At 42.9% G+C, this 25398-nt stretch overlaps 1 protein-coding gene across 2 annotated transcripts in view; it reads left to right on the top strand.

Moving 5' to 3' along the window:
• The window catches only part of LOC128609487 (carcinoembryonic antigen-related cell adhesion molecule 5-like), a 42581-nt gene extending 17801 nt beyond the window's left edge, over window positions 1-24780 (top strand). The window contains exons 1-8 of one of the 2 annotated variants that reach the window (XM_053627968.1): window positions 14614-16983; window positions 17298-17564; window positions 18256-18510; window positions 19279-19401; window positions 20334-20438; window positions 20607-20645; window positions 20767-20841; window positions 22436-22743. In XM_053627968.1, the coding sequence (XP_053483943.1) occupies window positions 16623-16983; window positions 17298-17564; window positions 18256-18510; window positions 19279-19401; window positions 20334-20438; window positions 20607-20645; window positions 20767-20841; window positions 22436-22575 (1365 nt within the window). In that variant the 5' untranslated portion in view covers window positions 14614-16622 and the 3' untranslated portion in view covers window positions 22576-22743. Of the gene's footprint in view, window positions 1-14613; window positions 16984-17297; window positions 17565-18255; window positions 18511-19278; window positions 19402-20333; window positions 20439-20606; window positions 20646-20766; window positions 20842-22435; window positions 22744-24730 lie in introns of those variants that run through there. The other variant, XM_053627967.1, reaches the window with a different exon arrangement.
• Window positions 24781-25398: the final 618 nt, after the last annotated feature.

The raw sequence follows: 25398 nt of genomic DNA on the forward strand, positions 1-25398 counted from the left end.
GAACAGAAAAAAGTCTTGAGAGTGAGGGAGAAATGTGTGAAGACAGAGAAGATAGTGGACTGGTTTGTGAACGCAGGGAAGGAGGAGAAGGAGAAGGATAGACGGCAGAGAGAACAAGCAGAGGCAGTGGTACGGAAGAAAGAAGAAAGAGAAGCAAGCCTAGAAAAAAAGATAAAAGAGGCCATTCAGAAAGAACGGGCCGAGACCCCGCCCCCATATAACCCTCAGTACCGCCCTCCAGTGAGACCTGTCAGAAGTGCCCCACCTGCCGGGCTCTACATGATGCAAGACCTGAAGGACAGAGAAGATGAATGGAAGGAAACCGAGGTGGACATTCAGGGAACATTCAGCGGATACCAAAGAATGAGGCATTGCATGCGGGAGGATGGAGAACCTACCAAAATGGAAGAAGGAGCTGCCGGATACGAGGATAGAACCCCGGTCGAGAGCAAAAGCCCACGGCTGGACCTCCCACATATAGGCAACAAAGAGAGGGACAGGGAACTACAGGAGTACATGAAAAACTGGACCCACACTCCGGGGTGGCTGGAGCACGGGGAGATTCCCACCAGCACTAGCACCCCGAGGCCAGGGTCACAGCCGATGGTGCACAAGCAAAGAGACAAGAAACTGGAGGAAATACAGGACCAGAAGGAGCATAGGACAGTGAAAATCAAGAAGGTCGTAGGAGTGAGAGAGGGCACGAGGGTGAAAACAGAGCACGAGGGGCTCCACACACCAGAGGAGGAGAAAAAGGGGAGCCGAGAGACAATGTGGGGCGTATAGAGGGGTATGTGGTGCTCTGCCCATATGCTGTCGAGGAGGATAAGGAATTGGAGGGCAGGATTCGACGGCTGGAGGACGGGATATTGGGAGAATCAAAATCACAGAGGTACAGAAGAGCACTGAACCAGTCAATAGGAAAACATGTGAAGAGCCTGAGTAAGGACTCAAAGGGCCTAATATACCACCAGCAGAAGAAGAAGCAAGTGAGTTCAGACATGGATCTGGACGAACAAGGGGGGACTGAGAGCGAGGGGACTGAAACAGACGACGAAGGAAAAGTTGAACAGGACGTCAGTGAGGAGGAGGACTCCAGGGCCACCCCCCGTTGGAGGCACCGCTGAAATATGGGACGCAGTGAGGAGCATGTTTCCGGCTAAGATGGACCCTGGGAAGCTCGAAAATATAAAACTGAAAGATGAAGAAAACGTGATAACCTTCATACAAGAGTTTCAAGACAAATGGAGGGATGAAACGGGTGCCAAATGGGATGATTCGGTGGCAAGTGTGGGACTGTTCAAACTGCTGTTGAAGAAGGCTCTCCCTGGGGAGGTGCAATGGAATGGGCTTCATTTCTGGCACATGTGACCCATCACGTGGAGCAACACAGAAAGCTGAAAAAAGAAGCTAAAGATGCCACTGAAACCCTAATGAGCCAACTCTGTAAAGCACAGCTCAGCGAACTGACCAGGACTAAACAGGAAGAGAAGGAACGGAGGAAGGAACACATTAAACAAGCGGCATTAATGGTGCCCCATTCACAAGCGGCAGCTGACCCTTTGCTGCTGGCCAGTGGATACCAGGCCCACCCGCAACCGCAAGTCCCACACATAACTACTATGTTGCACCCCGCCCAGATGGATTACATATATCAAATGAGGGCCCCCATGTACCCGGGGACGCCACCCGCCTGGGGGAGGGGACAAAGATACGGACGGGGTCGAGTTCTGCAAAGACCAAATATGGCCGCTGAAGGGTGTTGGGGATGCGGCGACCCTAGCCACTACAGGAGAAATTGTCCACGTGTCCCACGACCAACTTGGGGAGACCGCGTGGATAGGGCCGAAAGAAGAGGTCAGGTGCTTGGACCGAGAGTGCCGGAGAGCTATGGAATGCCACCTCAGTGGCAACCGCTACCCCCAGTACCCCCAGGTGGCCCCATGTATGGCCCCTATGGGGAGCCGGGACCCAGCCAGAGTTGCGGAGGCCTAGAGAAGCCCGGGGGGGAGCTGATGCAGTCCGTCACCACACTGCACCCAGAACAAGAGCCAACTGTTACAGTGACGATCAGAAACACCTTGCGAGCGCCCTTTATGATCGACACTGGGGCTATATATTCAAGCATAGGGAAAGAAGGTTCACAGCTCCCCCTCACCTGTAAGGCAATTCAAACTATGGGCTTCTCAGGAAAAATACAGACCTTACGATTCACCGAGCCTCAAGAACTAACTCTGGATGGTGTGACAATACAAGCACCCCTGTTATATTCTCCAGGAGTGCCTGTTAACCTACTGGGACGTGATGCCCTGTGTAAGCTGGGAGCTCAGATACAGTGCGAGGCGACTGGGATTTGGGTGACATTCCCTAAATCAATATCCACACAATACCTACTGTTGCACGAACCACCTAGCACCGCCCGTAATGTGAGGATGGTATACTGGTTGGAGATGTCCGATCCATCTAATTCGGAACTCTGGCACAGATACGCACAATGGAAACCATGGTTACAGTACATGTGGCCCGATTGCACAGAGGTGGAGGCCCCTTTACATTGCACTATTAAATATGATGATGGTGGACGAGACCAGGAATATGCTCAGCTTTGGGAAGACATGGAACAGGGACAAGTAATGGACATTAAAACCATGGATATAATAAGCGGCCCACAGGGAGTGGCGGCTATGATCAAGCTCCCAGAGGGAATCACAAACTGGTATCAGCTGGAAGGGACGGCGCCCCATGTCACACTCATGGTCACCAAAGGCCTTGAACCGGAAGATGTAGGGCCAATGATAAGGCAGACGAAAGAAGTAAAAGAGTGGAAACCAACTACCAATCCGTCTTTGCACAAACTGCCTGATGGAAAGTTTGTGCGAATCTCAATAACGGCAGTTGACACCGCCGTGGCCACTAGTGTCTGCATATGCACGAGCATGGACAGAAGTGGTTTGCAAATGGCAGTTAAGGCAGCAAAAGATCAGGACAATGGGGAAATACTGAAAACTGTTCCAGAACAGCTATGGACAAAACATCTGACCGACGTAGGGCTTGTTAAATCCGCCGACCTAGCTCGGAATAAGGTAAAAGAGAATGCATGGTTGCCCTAGCAGAAACGGTATCCGTTGTCAGCGCAAGCTACAGAAAGGCATACGGCCCACAATACATGGATTGGTAGAGGCCAGAGTGCTAATCTCCACGCGAAGTCAGTGCAATACCCCCATTTTTCCAGTTAGAAAACCTGACTCAGAGAAGTGGAGGCTAGTACGTGATTTGCGTGCTATTAACCAAATCGTGATACCTGAAACACCAGTAGTGCCAGACCCACACACCCTATTGTCGAACATTCCAGAAGGGACCAAATGGTATACTGTCATAGACATGCTCAGCATTTTTAGCGTGCCACTGCACCCAGACTCACAGCATTTGTTTGCTTTCACATATGAAAGGCAGCAGTACACATACACTAGACTTCCGCAGGGTTACTGTGAAAGCCCATCCATATTTAATCAGGTACTGGCTCAAGACCTCTCAGCCCTGGAGTGCCGTAGCACCATCTTGCAGTATGTCGACGACCTTTTGATTTGTAGTGCATCCAAAGAACAATGCCAGCACGACTCACTAAAGGTCCTAAGAATGTTGGCCGAAAATGGCCACAAATGGCCGAAAATGGCCAGTAAAGAAAAGTTGCAATTTTGCAGACAAAAAGTGGAATACCTAGGTCGTGTGTTAGAGGGAGAAAGCCGTACTATAGCGCCAAAGCATGTAGAGGCCATACGCAAGGCCCCACAGCCAACCACCGTACGGCAGATGTTGGAGTTTCTAGGAATGGCGGGGTTCAGTCGCCCATGGATATGTGAGTTCGCGCTAAGGGTTCAACCATTACGGGACATGATTAAGGCAGCAGACCAATCACAGCCAAATGCCCCCCTTGTTTGGACTCCTGAAGCTCTAGCCGCAATCGCAGATATCAAAATGGCCTTAATGACCGCTCCTGCATTGGCTAACCCAGACTATAGCAAACAGTTTCACCTCTATGTATCCGAAAGAAAGAGGTATGCGTCGGCCGTCTTAACTCAACAGCAACAAGGCATGGGGAAACAGGCCATCGCCTATTACAGCACGGCTCTCAATAACGTAGAAAAGGAGATGCCACCCTGTTATCGTTCTTTGGCAGCGGCCGCATTTGCATATCAGAAAGCGTCCTCAATCACCATGGGGCACCCAGTTACATTATATACGACCCATGCACTGCATGCGCTCCTAACGAGTCAGACCTTTGTGATAACGAACTCCCGTCAAACGGGGTATGACTCCATTCTGTCAGCCCCGGAGCTCACTATAGAACGGTGCACCACGGTGAATCCGGCCGATAAACTGGTAACCCCGATAGATGGTGTACCCCATGAGTGCATAGCGGAATCAGAGAAATTTTTGAAAGCGCGTTCGGATTTGGAGAACTGCCCTATTGATAATGCTAAGCATACGTATTTTGTGGACGGTTCCTCTTATCGTACCGATACGGGCAATAAGGCTGGGTTGGCAGTAGTAGAAGCACGATGAAACCCGGCGACGTTTGAGGTGGTGATGAGTGTTCCCCTTCCCCAACCCTGCTCGGCCCAGCTAGCTGAACTACGGGCGTTGACAGCTGCATGTAAGTTGGGCTGTAATGATAGTTGCACTGTGTATACGGACTCGGCCTATGCTCATGGAGTCTGCCATGTGTTTGGACCAATCTGGGCTCAAAGGGGATTCCAGCGGGCAGATGGGTCCGCCGTGACCCACGGGGAAGCCATTTCAGATTTACTATATGCTATGACATTGCCCACAAAATTAGCTGTAGTGAAATGCAGGGCACATAAGACTGATGATTCCTTTATCACTAAAGGGAACGCACTGGCGGATGAGGCAGCAAAGAAAGCTGCCGTAGTGCCTGCGCAGATGATGGCCCTAACTCAGCCCGGGGAGAGTCAGCTGTGGTATCCACAGGAAGACAATGTGGCCCACTTAGTGGAGCTGCAAAACACCGCAGGGGTGGCTGAAATATCGGCGTGGATAAAACGGGGGGCGAAAAAAGAGGCGGGTACTGGATTGTGGCGCAGCATAGAAGGGTTGTGTATAGCCCCAGCCTGTTACCTCCCGCTCTTGATCAAAGAAGCCCATTGCTTGGATCACGCCCATAGGACCGAAACTATCCGAAAAATCCCTCAGGAATGGTGGTCCCCATTTCTGGCCAGTATGGTGGACTATGCGTTGAAAAGATGTGATGTGTGCATCAAGAACAATGTGCGAAAGAACTTTACTGCCCCTTTAGGACATATTCCCCCACCGACGGGACCTTTCCGGCATATAATGATGGATTATGTAGACATGGGAGCAGACAACCGGAAAGAAGGGAAGCGCTACATTCTAGTAATAGTAGACTGCTTCAGCAGGTGGTTGGAGGCAACTGTGACTTCCAAGGAGGACGCGATGGCCACAGCTAACCCCTAACCCTAACCCTAACCCTAACCCATTCCCCGGTTCGGTATTCCAGATTTTCTGAGTTCGGACAACGGCACCCACTTTGTGAATAACGTCATCGACAATGTTGCATCTGCCTTGGGGGTAGATCATAAGTTAGGTTGTGTATATCATCCTCAATCCCAGGGCATGGTGGAACGGGTGAACGGTACCCTACTAAGTAAACTGGCAAAAATATGCGAGAGCTCTCGCCTAAACTGGGTCCAAGCCTTACCACTGGCATTGATGAAGATGCGTTCACAGACCAATCGTATGACGCACTTGACTCCTCATGAAATGCTTACTGGGCGCCCAATGCCCAAGGCGTTCACCCGAGGTCCATACACAGGGCCATCTTTGGCACAATTGGAGGACGAAATGCAGGATTATGTGCGAACCCTCACCCAAATCCACAGACATTTGTATTCACAGGTTCGTGAGGCAGTCCATGGAGAGAACGAGGTACGGGAGGACGTGCGTCTAGTGGCACCCGGGGACCAGGTATACATTCGTATCTTCAAGAGTAAGAGCCCCCTCGCGGGACGCCGGGAAGGACCCTTCACCGTGGTCACTGCAACCCCCACGGCTGTGAAAGTTCAGGGGAGGAATTACTGGTATCACTTGAACCACTGCAGCTGCGCCGAACCAGGTAAGGGACCGCTACTGCAAGACACTACCGACGAATAACCGTCAACCTCAGGCCTAGTCAAGGCAGCCCACTGAGGCAGTGGTGTTCATCGATAGTGACAGTGATTCGGATGCATAACTGAGCCCTGCCTACGGCACTCGAGCCCAGACTAAGCGGCGGGCTGTGGAAAAACTAGATAAACTGTCTCAGTCTGATGCCAGTAGCCCAAACGGCCCTCTGCTTCTCTCCACTCCTTACTATGATATGGAACTTGTTCTCTCGCCCTGAGTAGAAGTGACGGGTGTCGTAGCTACCAGCCCGCAGGAATTTGTAACCCCATCGGAGGAGGATTTTCTGTCTACGCTTGCCACTCTCTGTCAGGACCTTGACGACCCCGCTTTGCCTCTGAGCCTAATTGACTTGGATACGCTGCAGTCCCTTGAAGCACAGTTGAGCTTACCTGGGCTTACTCCTGAGCTTCAGTCTCCGCATGAATCCTTGCACACTCCCCTACCACCGGTTCCGGAGGGGACCGGTGGCACGAGCTCCGCAGAATAGTAGCGCATATGGGGGTAGGGTGATTTTTGCAGCAGGGCTAATAGCATTCTTTTTCTTTTTCTATGACCCGATGTTCAGAAGGACTATTCATACCTTCAATAATGCCCTGGATTCCTATAACACCTTTCGCCCACGATTGGTTGCTACTTCCCGAACAGCCCCCTATCCCCGTATTAGGCATGTTCGATCCTGGACTGCCCTTGGCTTAAATGTGGGTTCACGTAGCTCGATGTGCACGTTAGCTCTCCTTAGACTCGCCCATGAAGAGTCCCTGATTGGCAGAAGTCCCCATTTGGCCTCATTCACTTTCTCCCGAGCTTGATCAGCGGAGATTCGCGTGGGACATCTTAGAATTACTGGTATGGCACGGACGAGTAGGTGCTCCTTTGAGCTGCCCACTATTGGCCCCCTGTGGCTACCGTTCCTTTGCTCGACTACGGCGTGTTCTTACCATGATAGTACAGGTTCACCTTTTGCATCCCGGGCTCTCCACCCCCTCCTCATTGCCCCGATGTCAACTCCTATCGCACATAAATTAATGAAATTACAACGCTATTCAATCTCCACCGATAACTCCTCGCTTACAGAGGAGCAGAGTAACATGTATCTGGCATGGATGGTCCATACTGCTCGATCTGTGACGGATCGCTCGTGTCTCGTATGTCATGATCGTAGCCTCACCCCCCATTTTATGCTGCCTATGGGGAACCTCACGGAATGCCTCACCACCCCCTATTCTGTTGATTTTTTGTGTCCTACTGTGTGCCTTCTTGGGGCCCTTTCTGCTGACTTTGGCCCATCGTGGATGTACAATGCAAGCTCCTCATGCCTGTTTCACCCTGTTTCCACTCATGTGTCGACTTTTGTCCGCGTCCAACCATCTCTGCCCTTGTTCTTTCCCATTTGCCTCTGCTCCTCTGTTGGCGTGTATCCTGTGGGAAACGTGTCTGCCCGATGTAATGTCTCCCTGTTCGCTAATGATTTGCAAATTGAGACCCTCTCTGTCTGTGATTCATCCCCATGCACCCCCAGTGTGACAATTCCCCTACCTGATCTTAGTGTTGGTACTGTTCCCCTTGCGGATGTTTTCTGGTTTTGTGGGGGCCAACGTGTACGCCAGACTTTGGCTGCGGAATGGCAGGGGTGCTGCGCCCCGGTTAGGTTGGACGGTAAGACCCGTGTTTTGTTGGTGGCTGACCAACCGTGATCCAGCCGGTCCCGTTCACGCCGCGACGTGGCCCTGTGGACTCAGTATGTCCGCGACGCTGGTGCAGTGAGCTATTCTGACTGGGCCACTGATGAGACCATCCATCTTGACTTTGGGGGCACCCCCGTTGGCGTTCCTGCTCGCTACAGAGCCATGGAGGCTGTTGGCAGTGGTGTAACATCTATTTTGCTCCCGGCCGTGCAGATCACTCGCAACGTGGCGTGGATTAATTACATTTGGTACAACGAGCAACGCTTCATTAACTACTCGGTGAGTGCTTTCGGACTGGTCCGTGATCAGCTCCATGCCACCTCCCTTATGGCTGCTCAGAACCGTTTTGTCCTGGACTAGATGCATGCCCCTGAAGAGGGTGTCTGTGCAATGATTGGTCCCGAGTGCTGTGCTGTGATCCCTTTGCACACTGTTTCTGAGGGTGCTCTCTCCAAGGTCCTGGGTCAACTACAGGCCCTCCAAGCGGAGCAAGCAGCTAACTCCAGCTTTGGGTCTAGTCTCCGCCTCCCGCCGTGGCTCTCCTGGTTTCTTTCTGGAGATTGGACTGCTGCCCTGACCCGCTTGGGAGTGCCCCTGCTTGCCCTCCTTCTCCTTGTGGGTCTGGTGGCCTGCTGTGTGATCCCCTGCGCACGACAGATGGTGATGTCCTCTGCCTCCTTTTCTGGCCAGTACATTGTTAAGGGTGAGTTGTTACCGCCTCAACGGGGGGTGGTGATCGAGACCATGCGAAGGGAGACAATGAGCAGAGACAGCAGCAACACCAGCGAGACTTGGGGGGTCTACGAGGACATGAGACGGGACATGAGCCAGGACTGATGAGGACAGCGCAAGGGAGCGCAAGGACCCGTTTGTACAAGGTAGTGGCCAACTGGGCCTATCCGAGAAAAACGGGACCTATTGGTGTTTTGTATGTGTTCATCTGTGTTGCAGATCTACTGAACCCTGAGGGGTGAGAAGAAGATGTGATGATCCATACCCTGGGTGTAAGTGCTAGCCTAACCTCTCCCCAAAGGGTGGTTCTCTACAGTACGTAAAGTGCTTGAGCCGAATACAACGGGAATACATAGAGATACTGCCGATAGAGACTGTCATGTCGATTGTTATAAAATGTTGTGATATGTGTTATGTGATATGATATGTGATGGGGTATGATCTGTGATGTGCAACAAAGTGTGACGTAATCAGGCACGAGAAAAGTATAATGGTGCTGTTGAGCACATAGTGCTGGCAGGGTGGGAATTTTTCCTCATAGGAGGTTTTTTCGCCCACCCCTGACTGCGAAGGATTGGGGTTTGTTTTATGGGGGGAAGCAAGACTCTGCAGGTCCCGACAAATACAAAACTGTGGGCTGACAGGCCTAGTTGAGAAAGATAGGGACGTGTAGATCCAATCAAGTAGTTATTGTAGTGGCCACTCATACTTAGACTAGCGATGGCAGTAGTAGTAGTAATAAATGATTTGGGGAACTCAGTTAATCACACTTATAATCGATGTAGGCAAACAAACATATAATCAAGGTAGTTAGATTCGAAATAACATATATATATATATATATATATATATATAGTTGAAAGGAGAATGTTAAGGGTTAAGAGTTATGGCTAGGTACATCTACATGGGTCCGGTGCAAAGTAGACGTGACGTAGGGGGTCCTAAGGCCCATTCTCCAGCTGCCAATCTACTATGAAGCCCCGGGGCGCACACCGCTAGCACGTCTCCCACCAGGTCTACAAACCCTCCTCAGCTCCTATCCTGATCAGTGTAGCATAGAAGTGGTTACTGTAAGGGACCCATTTGACTACAAGGATGAGCGAAGGAATTATGGCTTCGTTAGAGTAATCCTCCGACAGCTAGCGAGGGACGGCCATGGGGTGCGGCAGAACCAGTTTCTCCACAGATACCTGCTTAAATAAGGTAGTTTATGAGGCTTTATAGCCTCAGATGGGGGAATGTTGTGGATAAAAATGACATGAAATAAACATGAGGGAGACCTAGTATGAGTAATATGTAATTTTATTGAAAATTCACAGGACTGGTGGGTGCGTAATCTTGAGGAGAGCGGTAGGGGGAAGAAAATGGGGTGCGTCCTGGGGACGTGGGATAGTCAGCAAGGGTGAAATAAGGAGAATACTGAGAGTACGGCGGACTGACAGGTGAGAAGAGGGAAGAATGGTCAGAGCCCAGATCAGAGAAGGTGACATCATCCTCAGACTGAAAGCTGGAGGGAGGGTCAGGCAGAGGGTCTGTCTGTGTAGAGGCGTCAATACACACATTCACGGGGTGGATTCTGTATCTGAGAGGGGGGGAACCCCGCATTTCCATTTCCAGAGGGGGTACTGTTAAGAACGTTAAGTAGCACCATGATGTCAGCAGTGAGATGCGCGAGCTGATAGTGAGTGTTCAGATCCAAATCCAGCCCCTCCAGTAAAGGAGAGAAGGAAAAATGATGACGGGCACCTAGACACACAGAAGCGGTATTAGGCGGATATTGACGAATTGGATTCACACTTTAAGATCTTTAAGAGTAACAGACTATGGTTTATTAGTCACAAAGAAATATAAGAGCTGAGGAGTGCAGGCTGAGAAACACACACACTCTCGTACAGTCAAGGGCAGGCGTGCAGACATAACACCCACACACACACACACACTCTCTCTGTCTCTCTCTCTCTGTCTCTCTCTCCCACACACACACATAACATTATAACTTTATAAGAATAATAAAAAGGAGTATTAAGATATTATAAGGGTAATATAAAGAGTAGTAGGATATGTAGGATATTAGAAGGAAATATAATGATATTATGAAGTAGGGAGTACAGTAAACCATTTGCAAGCGGTATAACCATATATAAAATAGAGATATAGAGCAAATATGAAAGTAAATTATAAACCAGAAATACAGATTGGTTTCTATTCTAGTTGAGCTGTGTGAGAAATGAGGAAATGCTGTCATTCACAATCTCAGTAATGCCAAAATTAAAACAGCCACACCTGCATGTTCTCACTCTCGTTTCTGTGGTAAACACTAACAGCACTCAGTGAGCTGAGCTAATAATAAAAGATGAACATAATGTTAGATCTTATCTCATCTTATAACACATTACTTTGTGCTGCCATTAAGTGCATCTAAACACAGAGAACTCAGAATGTAAATAACTTGAATCATCAACAGGCAGTAAGAAGAATTAACATAAAAGCTTTATGTACAGTGCTGTGTTCACATAAACTGGATATTTTATCTGCTAGTCTGTTGAAAATTGTTAACAGTAAGCAAGATGCAAAAAGGAGGAAAATCCTGAGACTCAGTGGAGGTTCACTGTGACCTTCAGCAGCAACAGGAACCTGTAGAACTGTGGAAAGCTAATGGGATTCAGTAAATAAAGAGCTAATTGTTTATCATACTTGTGGGGATTAGTATAAAATTTATACATTAAATACCTATTAGTGAGGCCAGTATGGCGTGCTCACTTAGTGGTCTATGTGGGTCCAAATGCACAGTCGTTGGGATGAGACATTAAACCAAGGTCCTGGTTCACTATGGTCATTAAAAATCCCAGGACACTTCTTGTAAAGAGTAGGGGTATAACCCTGGTGTCCTGATGAAATTCCTCCATTGGCCCTTATCTAGCATGGCCCCCTAATAATCTCCATCTCTGAATTGGCTACATCACTCTCCTCTCCTCTCCACCAATGGATGGTGTGTAGTGGGTGTTCTGTCGCATCATACACACTGGTGGTGGTTGAGAAGACCACCCCCCATACATCTAAGGAATTATTATTATTATTATTATTATTATTATTATTGTAAAATGGATGAAACTATGCACAGATTTATTGGAAAAATTCCTAAATATTGGAATCCCTTTCACTAATCACATCTAGGTTGTACATTTAAGAACCCCATTTTGTGACTAGTATAAGCCTTGCCTCCCAGCTTCATAGGAGGTTCTGACATCATGACCAGTAAAATTTTCTGATCTTTATGGAATGCATCAAACCTGACAGAATGGAAAAGTTTCCGATTGATGTAAATCTGACAGAATGGAAAAGTTTCTTGATTTAGGAAAGACCTCATTCTTTTAAAAGAGTTAGCTTGCTTATTCAATCAAACGAGATAAAAAGCTTTACAGAAAGGTCCACTGGATGTCTTGTTGAGATCAATCATGAACCTGAGTGAAGTAGCAGAGGAACTGTACAAGTTCAGGAGTTGAATAAAGTTATGTTCTGCAAATTGTTCTTATAATTTCTGGGTTCACCTGAAAAGAGCACATCAACTTTGACCAGAACGGAAGTCTTTCTCTCTTTCTCTCTGTGTGTAAGAACACAGGAAGTGTAGTGTCTTTAACACAGACCACTGATCAGTCAGTCCTTCATCAGAGTGACAGGATGGAGCTCCGTCCACTCCGTGTGATGATCTGTGAGTAAATGTTTTCTTTGTGTCTTCATTAGAGTGAGTGGCGGCTTAAAACAATATGTTCAGATGAAGTCTAATGTCCTGTGTGATGAGGTTAATATGTGATTAGAACATTTTCGTAAGAGTCTCTGATATGATTGTTGGATCAGTGTACATCCATATCAGTTGTGTGAGTTAGTTCATTTGAGTTGAGCCCATGTGAGAACTTTTTTTATTATTTGGTTACTGAGGTTAAGGTAAGGGTTACATTTATATGTAGAATAGTATTAATTAGTTGCATTAATAATGATATCAGTGGGAGCATACAGTACAGTCCCCTCTGAAACTATTGGAACGGCAAGGCCTATTCATTTGTTTCTGCTGTACACCAAAGACATTTGGGTTTGCGATCAAAAGATGGATATGAGACAAGAGTTTAAGATTTCAGCTTTTATTTCCTAGTATCTACCAATTGGGTGGTCTGAAAGAAATGTGGTATGTTCTATGTCGTTTAACACGTCTACATATAAATACCAATAACAATAACTTGGCCTGCTGTTCCAATGGTGTCGGAGGGGACTAAATATTTTTTATTTTCAGCATAGTTTATGTGGATTGCTGTTAATTGGGTGTGTCCTCACTGCATCCTGTAGTGTAATGACATTAGATTAGATATACTACGTACTGGATGTTCTAACCTTAACACTAACCCCAGCCCTAACCATAGATGGATAACAGTGATGTACTGTTTCTGCCGTTGGCGCCTGCGTGTTACAACATACATTACGTAGTGGATCTAATCCAATGCAATCTAATCTAATCGAATAACACTACAGACTGCAGTGAGGACCTTTTGGTTCATTTTAGTGCATAAGTGTGGAATCTAAAATCTTCAGGATTTGTGTCTTATTTTGGGTTGTAGAGTGTCTGTGGTGACGTGAAGTTTTTTTCTGAGCATGAATCAAATTTTGGTTCATGATATTTTTGGGGGGCTTTTATCATGGATAAACATTTTCTGTTTCTTAGAACGTATGAAAGGAAGAGTACATGATCAGAGTGTTATGTGGTTAGTTTTAAATAAATAAATAAATAAATAAATAAATAAAAGATTGTGTTGATAAGTTGTGTGTGAGCGTGTTTGTGTGGTAAGAATTGCGGCTGCATCCGAAATGGCATACTGTGACAGGTCTACTGCATTAGATTCAGTACCTACTGCATTAGATTCAGTACCTGCTACACTAGATTCAGTACCTACTGCATTAGCTTCAGTACCTGCATTACACATACATTTACAGGTGCATCTCATAAAAATTTTACATTGTGGAAAAATGTATTTTTGCCATAATTTAATATGTATATTTTATATTCATTACACATGAAGTGAAATATTTCAAGCCTTTTTGTTGTTTTAATCTCGATGATTTTGGATTACAGCTCACAGAAATATTAGAATATAGAACTTATAATACAATAATCAAAGAAACCTTGTCTTCCAGAACACCTCAGCAGTGCCACAGGCTGATCGCCTCCATGCCACGGCACATTGATACAGTAATTTGTGCTAAAGGATTAAAGCCCCAACCGCGTATTGAGTGCATAAATAAACATACCTTTCAGATGGTCGAATTTCTGTATTATAAATTTTTTTTTCTAATATTCTAAGATACTGGATTTTTGATTTCCATGAGGTGTAAGCCGTATTCATTGAGATTAAAAGAAAAAAGGCTTGAAATATTTCACTTTGTGTAATGAATCTAGAAAATATGAAAGTACCACGTTTTGAATTAAATTATGGGAAAAAAATGAACTTTTCTACAATATTAAATTTTTTTTAGATACACCTGTATCTACAATGGCTCCTACACACTGGCCCCATAATTGTTGGTGTGCAACTACAATCCTTTAAATTACCAAAGGAGTCGGAATATGTATGTGTGTATATCTACTTTAAAGATTAGTCCTCAGTGTCTTCTAAAAACAGGCAGATTTTAATCACAGGTCTGTCCAGTAATCCTGTTTTAGTTTTGAGTTGTGCAGTTCGTATTAGTCCTCTACTGTCAGGATATGTTTGAGATATTTTGTCAAGTAGCCAAGAACTTTGTGGAGCTGCTGGATCCATGATGATCACAATATCACCAACAGCGAAGCTTCTGTGTGGTTTCATCCACTTCTGATATTCCTGGAGCAGTGGAAGGTATTCTCTGATCCACCTTTTCCAAAAAGATCAGACAAGTACTGGACTTGTCGCTCTTTACGTGTTTAAGTACAGATCACTGTCTTTAAAAATCCATGGTGGAAGAGGTGGTTTTGATCTCAGCTGTAAAATGTGATTGGGCGTAAGAGCTTCCAAGTTGTTTAAATCATCAGAAACTTTGTGATGGGGAGGTCATTAAGAATAGCTTCAATTTCACAAAGGATGGTGTGAAAATTCTCATCATCCAACGATTGTTGTTGGAGAGTGGAGTACAGGACCTTCTTTACCAGATGAATGAGCCGCTCCCACACGCCACAGTGATGTGATGCAGCAGGGGGATTAAAGTCCATTTGCGTCCCTCAGATAGAAACATGTACGCAGGATTTAGTCATGATCCAGTGTGTTCAAAGCTGTCTGGAGCTCTCTTTCTGCTCCAATGAAATTTGTGCCATTATCAAACTTTAATGCATGAGTCTCAGCCATTGTTTGTTCTCCCATCTTGCCCTGTAGACGTTGACAAACAACGCATTCTGAAAATTTATTTCTACAGGCAGAGTTTGCATTCATAACTCATTACCTTTTTTGAAGTGTTGACATGTGGTTTCCTCCAGCATGACCTAGTTTTTATGAACATGTGGCCAGATGAGTTTGGATACATGGTGTTCCTTCGACAAGATAACAGGACGTTTCATCTCTTCTGGCATCGCTGCTCTACTAAGTCCTCCACCAACTTTGAGCACACCATCCATCAACACTGGATGAAGGTTATGAATATCACAGCTGCTCTTTACTCCAGATCTTCCATTTTGCAAGGCAGCAATCTCTCCCTTGTGCGTTTCTTGTTGAGAAAATCTGATGATTGCCGAATCTGCAACAGCAAGATCTTCTACTTCTACTTTGACTATGTAATCCAGCCTTGCAGATCTTCATTTCCCTTTTGACTCTGTCCTGCTCTGTGATAGGATCACCTGTTTCAGAAGAAAGTGAAGACTGAATGAACCTTCTATATTGTCTTAGCTTTAAGAGAACATCTTTGAACTTTAAAAGCCATGCCAGTTTTCAGTTTTACACTCGACAGTCATTCTCACAGATGTTTCTGGGAGAGACATTTTTCCGTACATTGCACAATCCTAGTCTGAATGTTTTTATTAGCCTGTGTGTGTTTATTAGCCTCTGTGTGCTACTGAGATCAGGTTTTTCCTCATATATGACATCGTCCTGCAGGCTGTATGTATTACACCACAGCTTTAGTGCACAGGAGCACCTTTCTCATGTGATACACAGAGAAGGAAGTGTGTAATCCAGCTTCAGATTAGCAGATGTGGATCAGATTAGACATGAGACAGTAATGAGCAGCATAGTGACCTGAGTGAAAATAGCTTTTTCTAAACTCCATTCATTATTGAAACAGGTCGATATATTGCATTTCTTATAGCTGAAGTGAAACCAAATATAGATTTGTTGCAGTATATGACATTGTTCTCATTTGTCTTCTTAAAGAAAAGAAACAAGTCAGCGTTACGTCATATTCTCTGCTCCTCTTCCCTTTTTAGTGCTTATTTCACTTATCTGAGTCGGACAAGCTCAAGGTGATTTATACATATTTTATTGCCTATGTTGTGTACATGTTGGATTTGTATTAAGGTGGAGAAGATTGTTTGTACATTGTCATGCAGAATTTAAGTTGTTTACATTGACAGTGTGTGTTTGCTTTTTGACTTTTCCAGCCGTGTTTAAACCAGTTCTGTCTGTGGAGACAATAAAATTAATAATAAAATTGTGTTTCTGCAGAGAGTCCTAAAGCTGTGGTGACCATAAAGCCTGATAAACATGTGTTCAGAGGAGAGACTGTGACTCTCAGATGTGAAATACAGGGAGGAGGAGACACTGAGTGGAAATACAGCTGGTATAAGAAAGATAACACACTCTACCCATACCGCACAACACAGGAGTTCAGCTTCAGCTCAGTTAGAAATGATGACAGTGGTGAATACACCTGCAGAGGGAGGAGAAGTGACTCTCAGAGCTCAGAGATCAGTGATGCTGTTACACTCACTGTATCAGGTGAGTGTGTGAGTTTGTTTTATCTCGTCATTAATTATATATAACAAGATGATCACTCTGTATGATTTTATTTATTTTATTTCTTTACCTTTGTTGTCCATCAGATGCAGCAGAGGCAGTAGTGAGTGTGTCTCCACTGCGCTGGCTGACTGAAGGAGACTCAGTGACTCTAAGCTGTGAGGTTAAACACTCCTCTACAGGCTGGACATTCAGCTGGTACACAGAGGTTCCCTCCAGAGACAGTCAGGGTTCCCTCAGGTACAGTACAGCACTCCTCTCAGACAGCAGCAGAGGATCTGGAGGCTCCTACACTCTCAGTCCTGTTACTGTGAAGCACACAGGAGTTTATATGTGCAGAGCAGAGAGAGGAGAACCAGTCTTTCACACACGGGACAGTAACCTACAGCCACTGTGCATCACTGGTGAGGAAATAAATCAACAATAGAGTTGAGTTGGAGTGTAGCAAATGTACATTTATTAATATTAAGTGTTGTATCTGTGCTAATGTGTTGTGTAATAACTGTTTATATTTAAACTCCTTAGTGAGGAATGTGTAAAGCAGCTGAATAAGCACCTGATAGTAGATTTTTATTCAGATATGAGCAAGTATTAGTCCTGTGGTAATTTTAATGTTACACATGTTTACTAAACTGTACATTGAAATTAACATCATGATAAAATCAAAATACATGTTAATTTTCAGAATAAGATCTGAATTATAATGTGTGTGTTTCAGGTGAATCTCCTCCAGTGTCTCTGATCATCAATCCCAGCAGAACTCAACACTTTACTGCTGACTCTCTCTCACTGAGCTGTGAGGACCAGAGTGACTCTACTGGATGGACAGTGAGAGGATACACACACAGTGAGACAGTGTCTGATTGTTCATCAGGTTCAGGATCTACATGTAACATCAGCTTCCTCTCTACATCACACACTGGAGTTTACTGGTGTCAGTCTGAATCTGGAGGACGCAGTAATCCTGTCAACATCACAGTGCACAGTGAGTCTTCAATGTTCTCATCAGTAATAGATGTACAATATACAGGAATAAAGATAACACTTTTAAAATCTACTGAATTGGTGAAAATAAATTATAATATTGTTATAAAGAAACTGAGTGCAGTTTCTAGGGTGACACAGATTTGATGTTTATATTCAGTCGATTCTAACAAAAGACCAACAGATAGCGCTGTGTTCAGGGCTGCAGGGATCTGAGACACAGAGGTTTAAACACACATCTGCACACAAAGATCAGACTCAGAGAAGAAAAAAGAGAAGAAAAATACAAAGAGATGATAGCAATAGAGGCATAAAGACATTAGACTTACATAAATAAAACTATTATCCCCATACAGAAGTTAGGCTGCAGAGGGTAAACCTAAAAAAGCTTCTCTCAATGTTTTAACAATAAGAATATAAACAGAAATAAGAAATAAGAATAACTCATGAAGACTAGTTTAGTTTCAGGATGTTAAGAATATTACAGTGAAAGCTGCTTTCACATCTGAATGTTACTGATAAAACTGGCATTTAAGCACATTTTCTCTTTCACACATGAAGACTCTGTGAGCGCTGCACTGTGTACACTCTCTCTGATATCTACCACTGATTTACTGTAGCTCTCTGTGTTAAAATCATTACTGTATTTTACACACTTTCTGATTTCAGTGTCTTCTTTCTCTTTCCTACAGATGGTCATGTGATCCTGGACAGTCCTGTCCATCCTGTGACTGAGGGACATCCTCTGACTTTACATTGTTTATCTCGCAACTCAAAGACCTCAGCTTCTGGTGTTGATTTCTATAAAGATGGTTCAGTCCTGCAGAAGAAGACTACAGGAGAGATGACCATCAGTACTGTCTCAAAGTCAGATGAAGGTTTCTACCACTGTAAACACCCAGAGAGAGGAGAGTCACCGAAAACCTGGGTTTCAGTCAGCTTTCAAAGTATTTGATTCCTTTTGTAACATTAACATTTAAAACATGCAGTTATTACTACTACTATTAATAATAATAATCATAATAATAATAATAACAACAACAATACATTTGAATTCTGTAGCAAGTAGCACCTAACACTCAAACTGGCTGTAAAAAAAAAAAAAGAAGACTGAAAAAGGCTAGCAGGAAGAAAAAGAGGTCATTTTTGTGTTGGTACAAAATGTATGTTTTAGGAGGTGCAGTTAAAGGCCTAGAGTTGGATTATGGCGCTAAATATTTTGCTCATTCTTGTCAGTCTGGTCGTTAGGAGCCGCTAGTAGATCAGTACTGGTGGATCTAAGACTCCAGGGTGTAGAGAGTTACGGCGAGGTCATGTACTGTGTGAGAATTAAGAGTGTGTTTGTTTGATTCTCTGTGAGATGGGTAAACCGTGTTAATGATAGAGTACAAATCTAATGTGTGCTTGGTATGAGTAAGGACTACAGCAAACATATTTTCAAACATGTTTAAGTCTATTACATGCTTTACCAGAAATGAGAATGAAGAGGAAATTACAGGAATATTACTGTAACATGATGAAATCATTAAATTCAGCATCTTTCAAACTAAGTAAGGGTCAGATCTGATCAAATATAAACAAGCGATTGTTGTGAGTGACCTAATGCAGAGTTCAAATGAAAGTGTGTTGTCAAAAATTCTATCTAGATTGTGAACATTTGTAGACAGTTTAACAGAACTGTAGTGTCAGCAGGTTTTTTCATTTGTGTCTTTTAGTTTCCTCAGACTCAGGGTCTGGATCCAGTATTGATATAGTATTTGTGTCTGTGGGACTGAGTTTGGCCTTGCTGTTCATCATCCTTTTACTGATCCTGCGTTGGTGGCACAAATCCAACAAAGGTCTGATAACTAGTTTTCACTACATTGCTTATAATATAATCAGTACTTCTACAAAGCTTAGTCTATAAAACATGAAATAATATGCCTTACACAAACATGGAAATAACTTAAACATGTTAACAAAATGGTCTATGGCTGGTATATGACACTTTTCAATAATTACTCTCGTTACACATGATTTCACACATCCTTAATTATCATTAAAATAATGTACAATGCTTAAAAATAGAAAAATAAAACTAATTATTACACTTTGTACTTGCAAGTACACAATTTGGTGCTCATTTATTAATCTTTATCAAATTCAAGTCTAAATGTTTTCATAGGCCAAACTAAAATAAATTCCAACCAGATTTACAGTTTTAGCATTGCTGATTTTCTTCATACTCATGTGTATGATGATAAATTCCAATGAGCTGTAAACTGAATCAAGTGCATTTATGACACAGCAGATTTACATTTAGTGACAACCACAAAACTTAAGAGACAAAAACAACATGATGATGACTAAACGGTGAAAAACAAACTAAATTTTCTGATAATACAGTTCAGCTATAGACACAATAACTTTTCCTCCTTTTATATCTTCCACCATTATTGTTCTCCTTATTGGTTCACATTAGTGATTCTCCTTATAAATAAATTAGCCCACACTCAAAATATCTTGTAGGATAGACTTTTTTAAACTAACTGGGTTTTTAATAAATAACACATTATGTATGTAAACGCTCCTGTGATTTGATTTTCAAATAAATGTGATCATATCCAGCTTGATAAATCAGACAAATTGTTGCTTACACATTTAATAGCTTGTAATTGCTCTTTATTTACTGGTACATTTTTGCCATACGCTAACGTATAAGCGTTCTCTAAAATAAAGTTTGTATGATTTATAAATTGGGCAAATGAAGAATTTCTGTCTTCTCATACAGGAAAGGACAGAGACATACAGCAGAACAGCAATCAGACACCAGGCCAGAACCCGAGTCAGTCAGGAGCTGAGGATTCTCAGTCAGGACACACTCCACTTCAGACCGGTCAGACAATGTGTCACATAATGAATACTTTCCTTATGTATACGGTAATTCAATATAAGATTGTGTTCTTACTAACAAGTTAATGTAAACAATGTTCAGTTCTTAAACGCTTTCAAAATTGTCTGAAAATTTCTCCTGTTTGTTCTTTATTTGCACTCTTTTCTGTAGATGTGCACATTTATGCCACTGTGGAGAACGCAAGTAAAAGTGAGAGATTTCTTTATTTCATGTCAAATATTTCCACTTACACTAGAAGGAATAAATCTCAGATTAACACCATACAGTAAATACATCTCCTGTAGTGACTATCACATTGCACTGTGATTAGGTGACTCTGCAGCTGAACCCAGTGGGGACATTTACACAAAGGTCATGAAGAAAAAGGAGCCACACAACAATAAAAGTGGAGTATTTTCATACTGCAACTTCACATTTTATATATAAAAACACTTACATATTTATTCAAATGCAAAGAAATGCTGTCGAGCAAAGGTGCCTTCAAAATAATAATATCAAACAATTGCAAACAAAACACAGGTTTATCAAAAAAAAAAAAATCTTTGTTATATATAGGTGTGCAACAGTTATTGGCACACTTTTAGTCAGTACTTTGTGCTACCTCCCTTTGCCAAGATAACAGCTCTGAGTCTTCTCCTATAATGCCTGATGAGGTTGGAGGTTGGAAAAACCCATGGCAAGGGTTCTGAGACCAGTCCTCCATACAGAATCTCTCCAGATCCTTAAAATTTCAAGGTCCACGCTGGTGGACTCTCTTCAGTTCACCCCACAGGTTTACTATGGGGTTCAGGTCAGGGGACTGGGATGGCCATGGCAGGACCTTGATTTTATGGTCAGTAAAGCAATAGTAGTGGATGGCACTGTATTTATATCGATTAGCAACAATTTATGCAGTATGGCAGCACGCATAATTCTGCTGAAAGAGGCCACTGCCATTATAGAATACCGTTGCCATGAAGGGGTGTGCTTGGTCTGCAACAATGTTTCGGTATGTGGTATGTGTCAAAATAACATCCACTTGAACCCAAGGTTTCACAGCAGAACATTGGCCAAAGCATCAAACCGCCGGCTTGCCTTCTTCCCAAAGTGCATCCCGGTGCCATCTCTTCCCCAGGTAAATGATGTACACACACACCGGACCTTTCACCTGATGTAAAAGAAAAAGTGATTCATCAGACCATCAAACCTTCTTCCATGGCACTCTGGGACTACGCAGCCCTATACACAGCAAGCTATGATGCACTGTGTGTTCTGACACCTTTCTATCATAGCCAGCATTAACTTTTACACTACAGTAGCTCTTCTGTGGGATTTGACCAGACAAGCTAGCCTTCCCTCCCACAAGCATCAGTGCCTTGGGTGCCCATGACCCTGTCACCAGTTCACTGTTTGTCCTTCCTTGGAGCACTTTTGGTAGGTACTAACCATTGCATTCTGGGAACACCCCACAAGACCTGTCATTCTGACCCAGTCATCTAGCCATCACAATTTCTCCTTGTCAAAGTCACTTACACTTACCCATTTTTCCTGCTTTCAACACATCAACTTCAAGAACTAATTGTTCACTTTCTGCCTAATATATCCCACCCCTTGTGATAGGTGCCATTAGATCAAGTGCCATTGTGATGAGATAATCAATGCTCCCTTCACCTGTCAGTGGTTTTAATGTTTTATATATATATATATATATATATATATATATATATATATATATATATATATATATATATATCAAGCTTTAGTTAATGTGCATATAAAGTTTGCAAGTTTTCAACAAAAAAAACATGCGAAGGGAACACATGTATTTCAAAACCATAACATGTAGAAGTGACAATAAGCTCCACATTTAAAATGAATCTTGTGTTCAGCTACATCCCATCATATACCAGTAATTCCCCACACTGATTCTTTTTAAGCAAAGCTAGATTCAGGTTAAAGCTGTAGCTGTGTTTGTTTTGTTCTGTTCACTGTCACTGCAGATGATGTTGCTGGACCCAGTGACGTGACTTACACTGAGCTTGAACTCAAGCCACAGAAAAAAACAAAGAAAAATCAAGGTAAAGCTATCTTTGCATGCGTATGCAGGTACATCAACTTTGAATGTTTTCTGATTTATTAACCAATTCATTTAGTTCATGTCTATTTAACAGTTGAGATGGGCTACAGTTGATTGTGGACATTAATTCAGCGTTTCTTGTTTACATCTAGTGAAGGCCAGTGTAGAGTATGGAACTGTTTACTCACAGCTGAAGCAGAGCACATAGGTAAGACAAAATTTGTTCTCAAATTAAGTTAGAAATACTTGGAGAGATCTTGTATAGAAACCCTAGTTCAAGTTTTGTTCAAGGAGTTAAATAGGAGTTGTGTCTGATAAATAGTGTTGTGTAATCAAATGGTACTACACCTGAAGCAATTTTAAAAGCAAATTGTACGCTGCATCAAATTTCAGTCAGAGGTCACTCGCAGTGTGCAAAAAATGCCTTTCTTGAAACAAGCAAGACACACTTAAATCTAGTTAAAGTGTACTAAAATCAAGCAAAGAAAATCTGCCAATGGGGTAAGCCAAACTGACTTGGTAAGAATTCCTGAAAATAGCATAAATATCTAGTCACTAAAAATGCTATTGGATATTAAATCTAGACAAAAATGCCAAATTTTTAGCAAGTTGTGCTTATCGCAAGTAATGAAAACTCAGTTTTCAACATACACTTACTTAAAATGAGTATTTTGGTCTCTTGCTTGAGTTTAATAAGAATTTATCCCTTAATCTAAGATTAATAATTAGCACAAAACAAGCTTATAATAACACACAATTTCTTCAAACAGTATAATAAAATAAGTGACTTTGTCTTAAATTAAGCCACCAGAAGCATTGTTATTTTTATCATTTTTATTGAGACAGGGAAAAACTCTGCAACATAGTGTCAGGGATTGTAGAAGGCAGCGGATGCAAGCGCAGAGTTTTATTGAATGAAGTGCAAAACAAACAACCAAATCTGTGTAAACAAGAGCCATAAACGTAACAACGGACACAAGGCAAAAACATGCAGACTATGAGAGCAGCTGTAGGACACATAACACATGAACACGACAACAAAAGCTTGACTGTTAGGTGCTGAAAAACTAGAACTTGTACAGGGTTGCTTATCAGGGGTAACACAGAACAGGTGTGAGTGATCAGTTGGACATGTGACTAGGTCATGTGACATGCTGTGGCTGATGGATAAAGTAGTTCAGTGTGGTTTCCAGCATAATCAGGGCTGCGTCTGAACTCTTGTACTGTGACAGTACTTACTGCATGACCATTGAAACAGTACATACTAATCAGTATATGTGTGTAGTATGAATACAATCCTGGACATACTATATCAGCCATGTTGGCGTTGTCATGCGACCTTCGATGTCATCATAAACACAAAAATCACCAGATTAAACCATCAGATTAAAGCAACCGCACTAACGGCAAAATGCACATCAGGAAAGTTAACTGAATTTGTAATGTGGGCGGGGTTAACAGGCTGAGGTAAATTCGTTAGTTATCTTGGCCAGCTAACGCATGATGGAGATCACAAAAAAGCTTTAAAATGCTGTGACAACAGTTTTCTTGTTTAAACCTTCAACAAGTTAACAATTTATTCAGGTATTATTAAACAAGTCCTGTTTAACCAAGGCTTAATACTTAAAAAGAGCCCATACGCTGTCTTCCACCATTTTTTTTTTTTTCTGAGCTTGTGCGGACCAGTCCCATTGCATTGTGGGATTTTTGACTAGTGTAGTGTCCATCGGTTGCACACTTAAAAAACTCACCGGAAGCAGTACGCCATTCGGGTATTTCGTGCCTACTGTTTCTCGTCTACTGAGATTTCAGACGTACTATCCCTCTGATGTACTGCTTTCCGCCTACTATGTAGCAGGGTACGCCATTTCAGATGCAGCCCAGGACACATAGCTGCTTCATTGAAAAGATAGTCTTAAAATAAGGATAATGTTATAATGTTGTTCCTCTGCTGGTATTTTATGCAAACCATTGTTGTAGCTTGTTACTGGTTAAATCTTGCTCCGTATTAGCTGGCATATCTTATTTACACAAAATTAAATATTTTTATTTTCTTCAAATGAGATTACTTTTCTAATGCAAAAGATTCTTGACAAGATTATTTTTTCTTTTTACACAAAAAATAAGACTAATTTCCCAGAAACAAGGCTTTTTTCTACTTTCTTCAAATTCCTTCTTTGCAGTGTGTAAATGTATAAACAGGCTTTACTTCAAAAAGCAGCTCCAGTGTCCTCTCTTCCTGTTGCTGCAAGCCTTACCAGCTGCTGGGTATCATGATGCAATCACAGCGGAAGTGAGTCAACTGTAGAAATGCTCTATAGCTCTTAGCAGTAGAAAATAGAGATGTGCATTCTGGTTCCTCTCACAGCTCAAACACTCAGTAAACAAAGTGAGAGAGTCCTCTAGTACTTTCATTTCCTGGGGTTGATCTTTACTTTTAAAGCTCACTGTGTTCACACCCTCAACTAATTTAGGAAAACAAATAAACCTCAGTCTATAGAAAAATAAACAACCTTAAGGCAACCAGATCCCACAGCTGAACGTATAACATGTATTATGACAAGTAAATCAGTTTCACAGTTTTTCACAGTAGAAACTGGATTTAATACACTTTTTATGTGTATTAAACTGTTTACCACTACCTGGTCCAATAACTATACATTTACAAAGACTCGTTATTGCTGATGTATCATTAGCTACTGTGGAATACAGTGTGTGGATTAAACAAGCCCATGTCTCTTGTTCAAGACGACATTGAAGTTGTTGACTCTACTGCCAATCCAATTTTTTGGAAAATACATAAAATAAAGATAAAGTGGTTTAAAATAAAAAAAAATTATGCATTTTCATGAAATTTGTTGCTCAATCCTATAGTGTCAGTGCAGT

Source organism: Ictalurus furcatus, chromosome 7 (assembly GCF_023375685.1).
Source record: "Ictalurus furcatus strain D&B chromosome 7, Billie_1.0, whole genome shotgun sequence".
In the NCBI taxonomy this organism is placed as follows: Eukaryota; Metazoa; Chordata; class Actinopteri; order Siluriformes; family Ictaluridae; genus Ictalurus; species Ictalurus furcatus.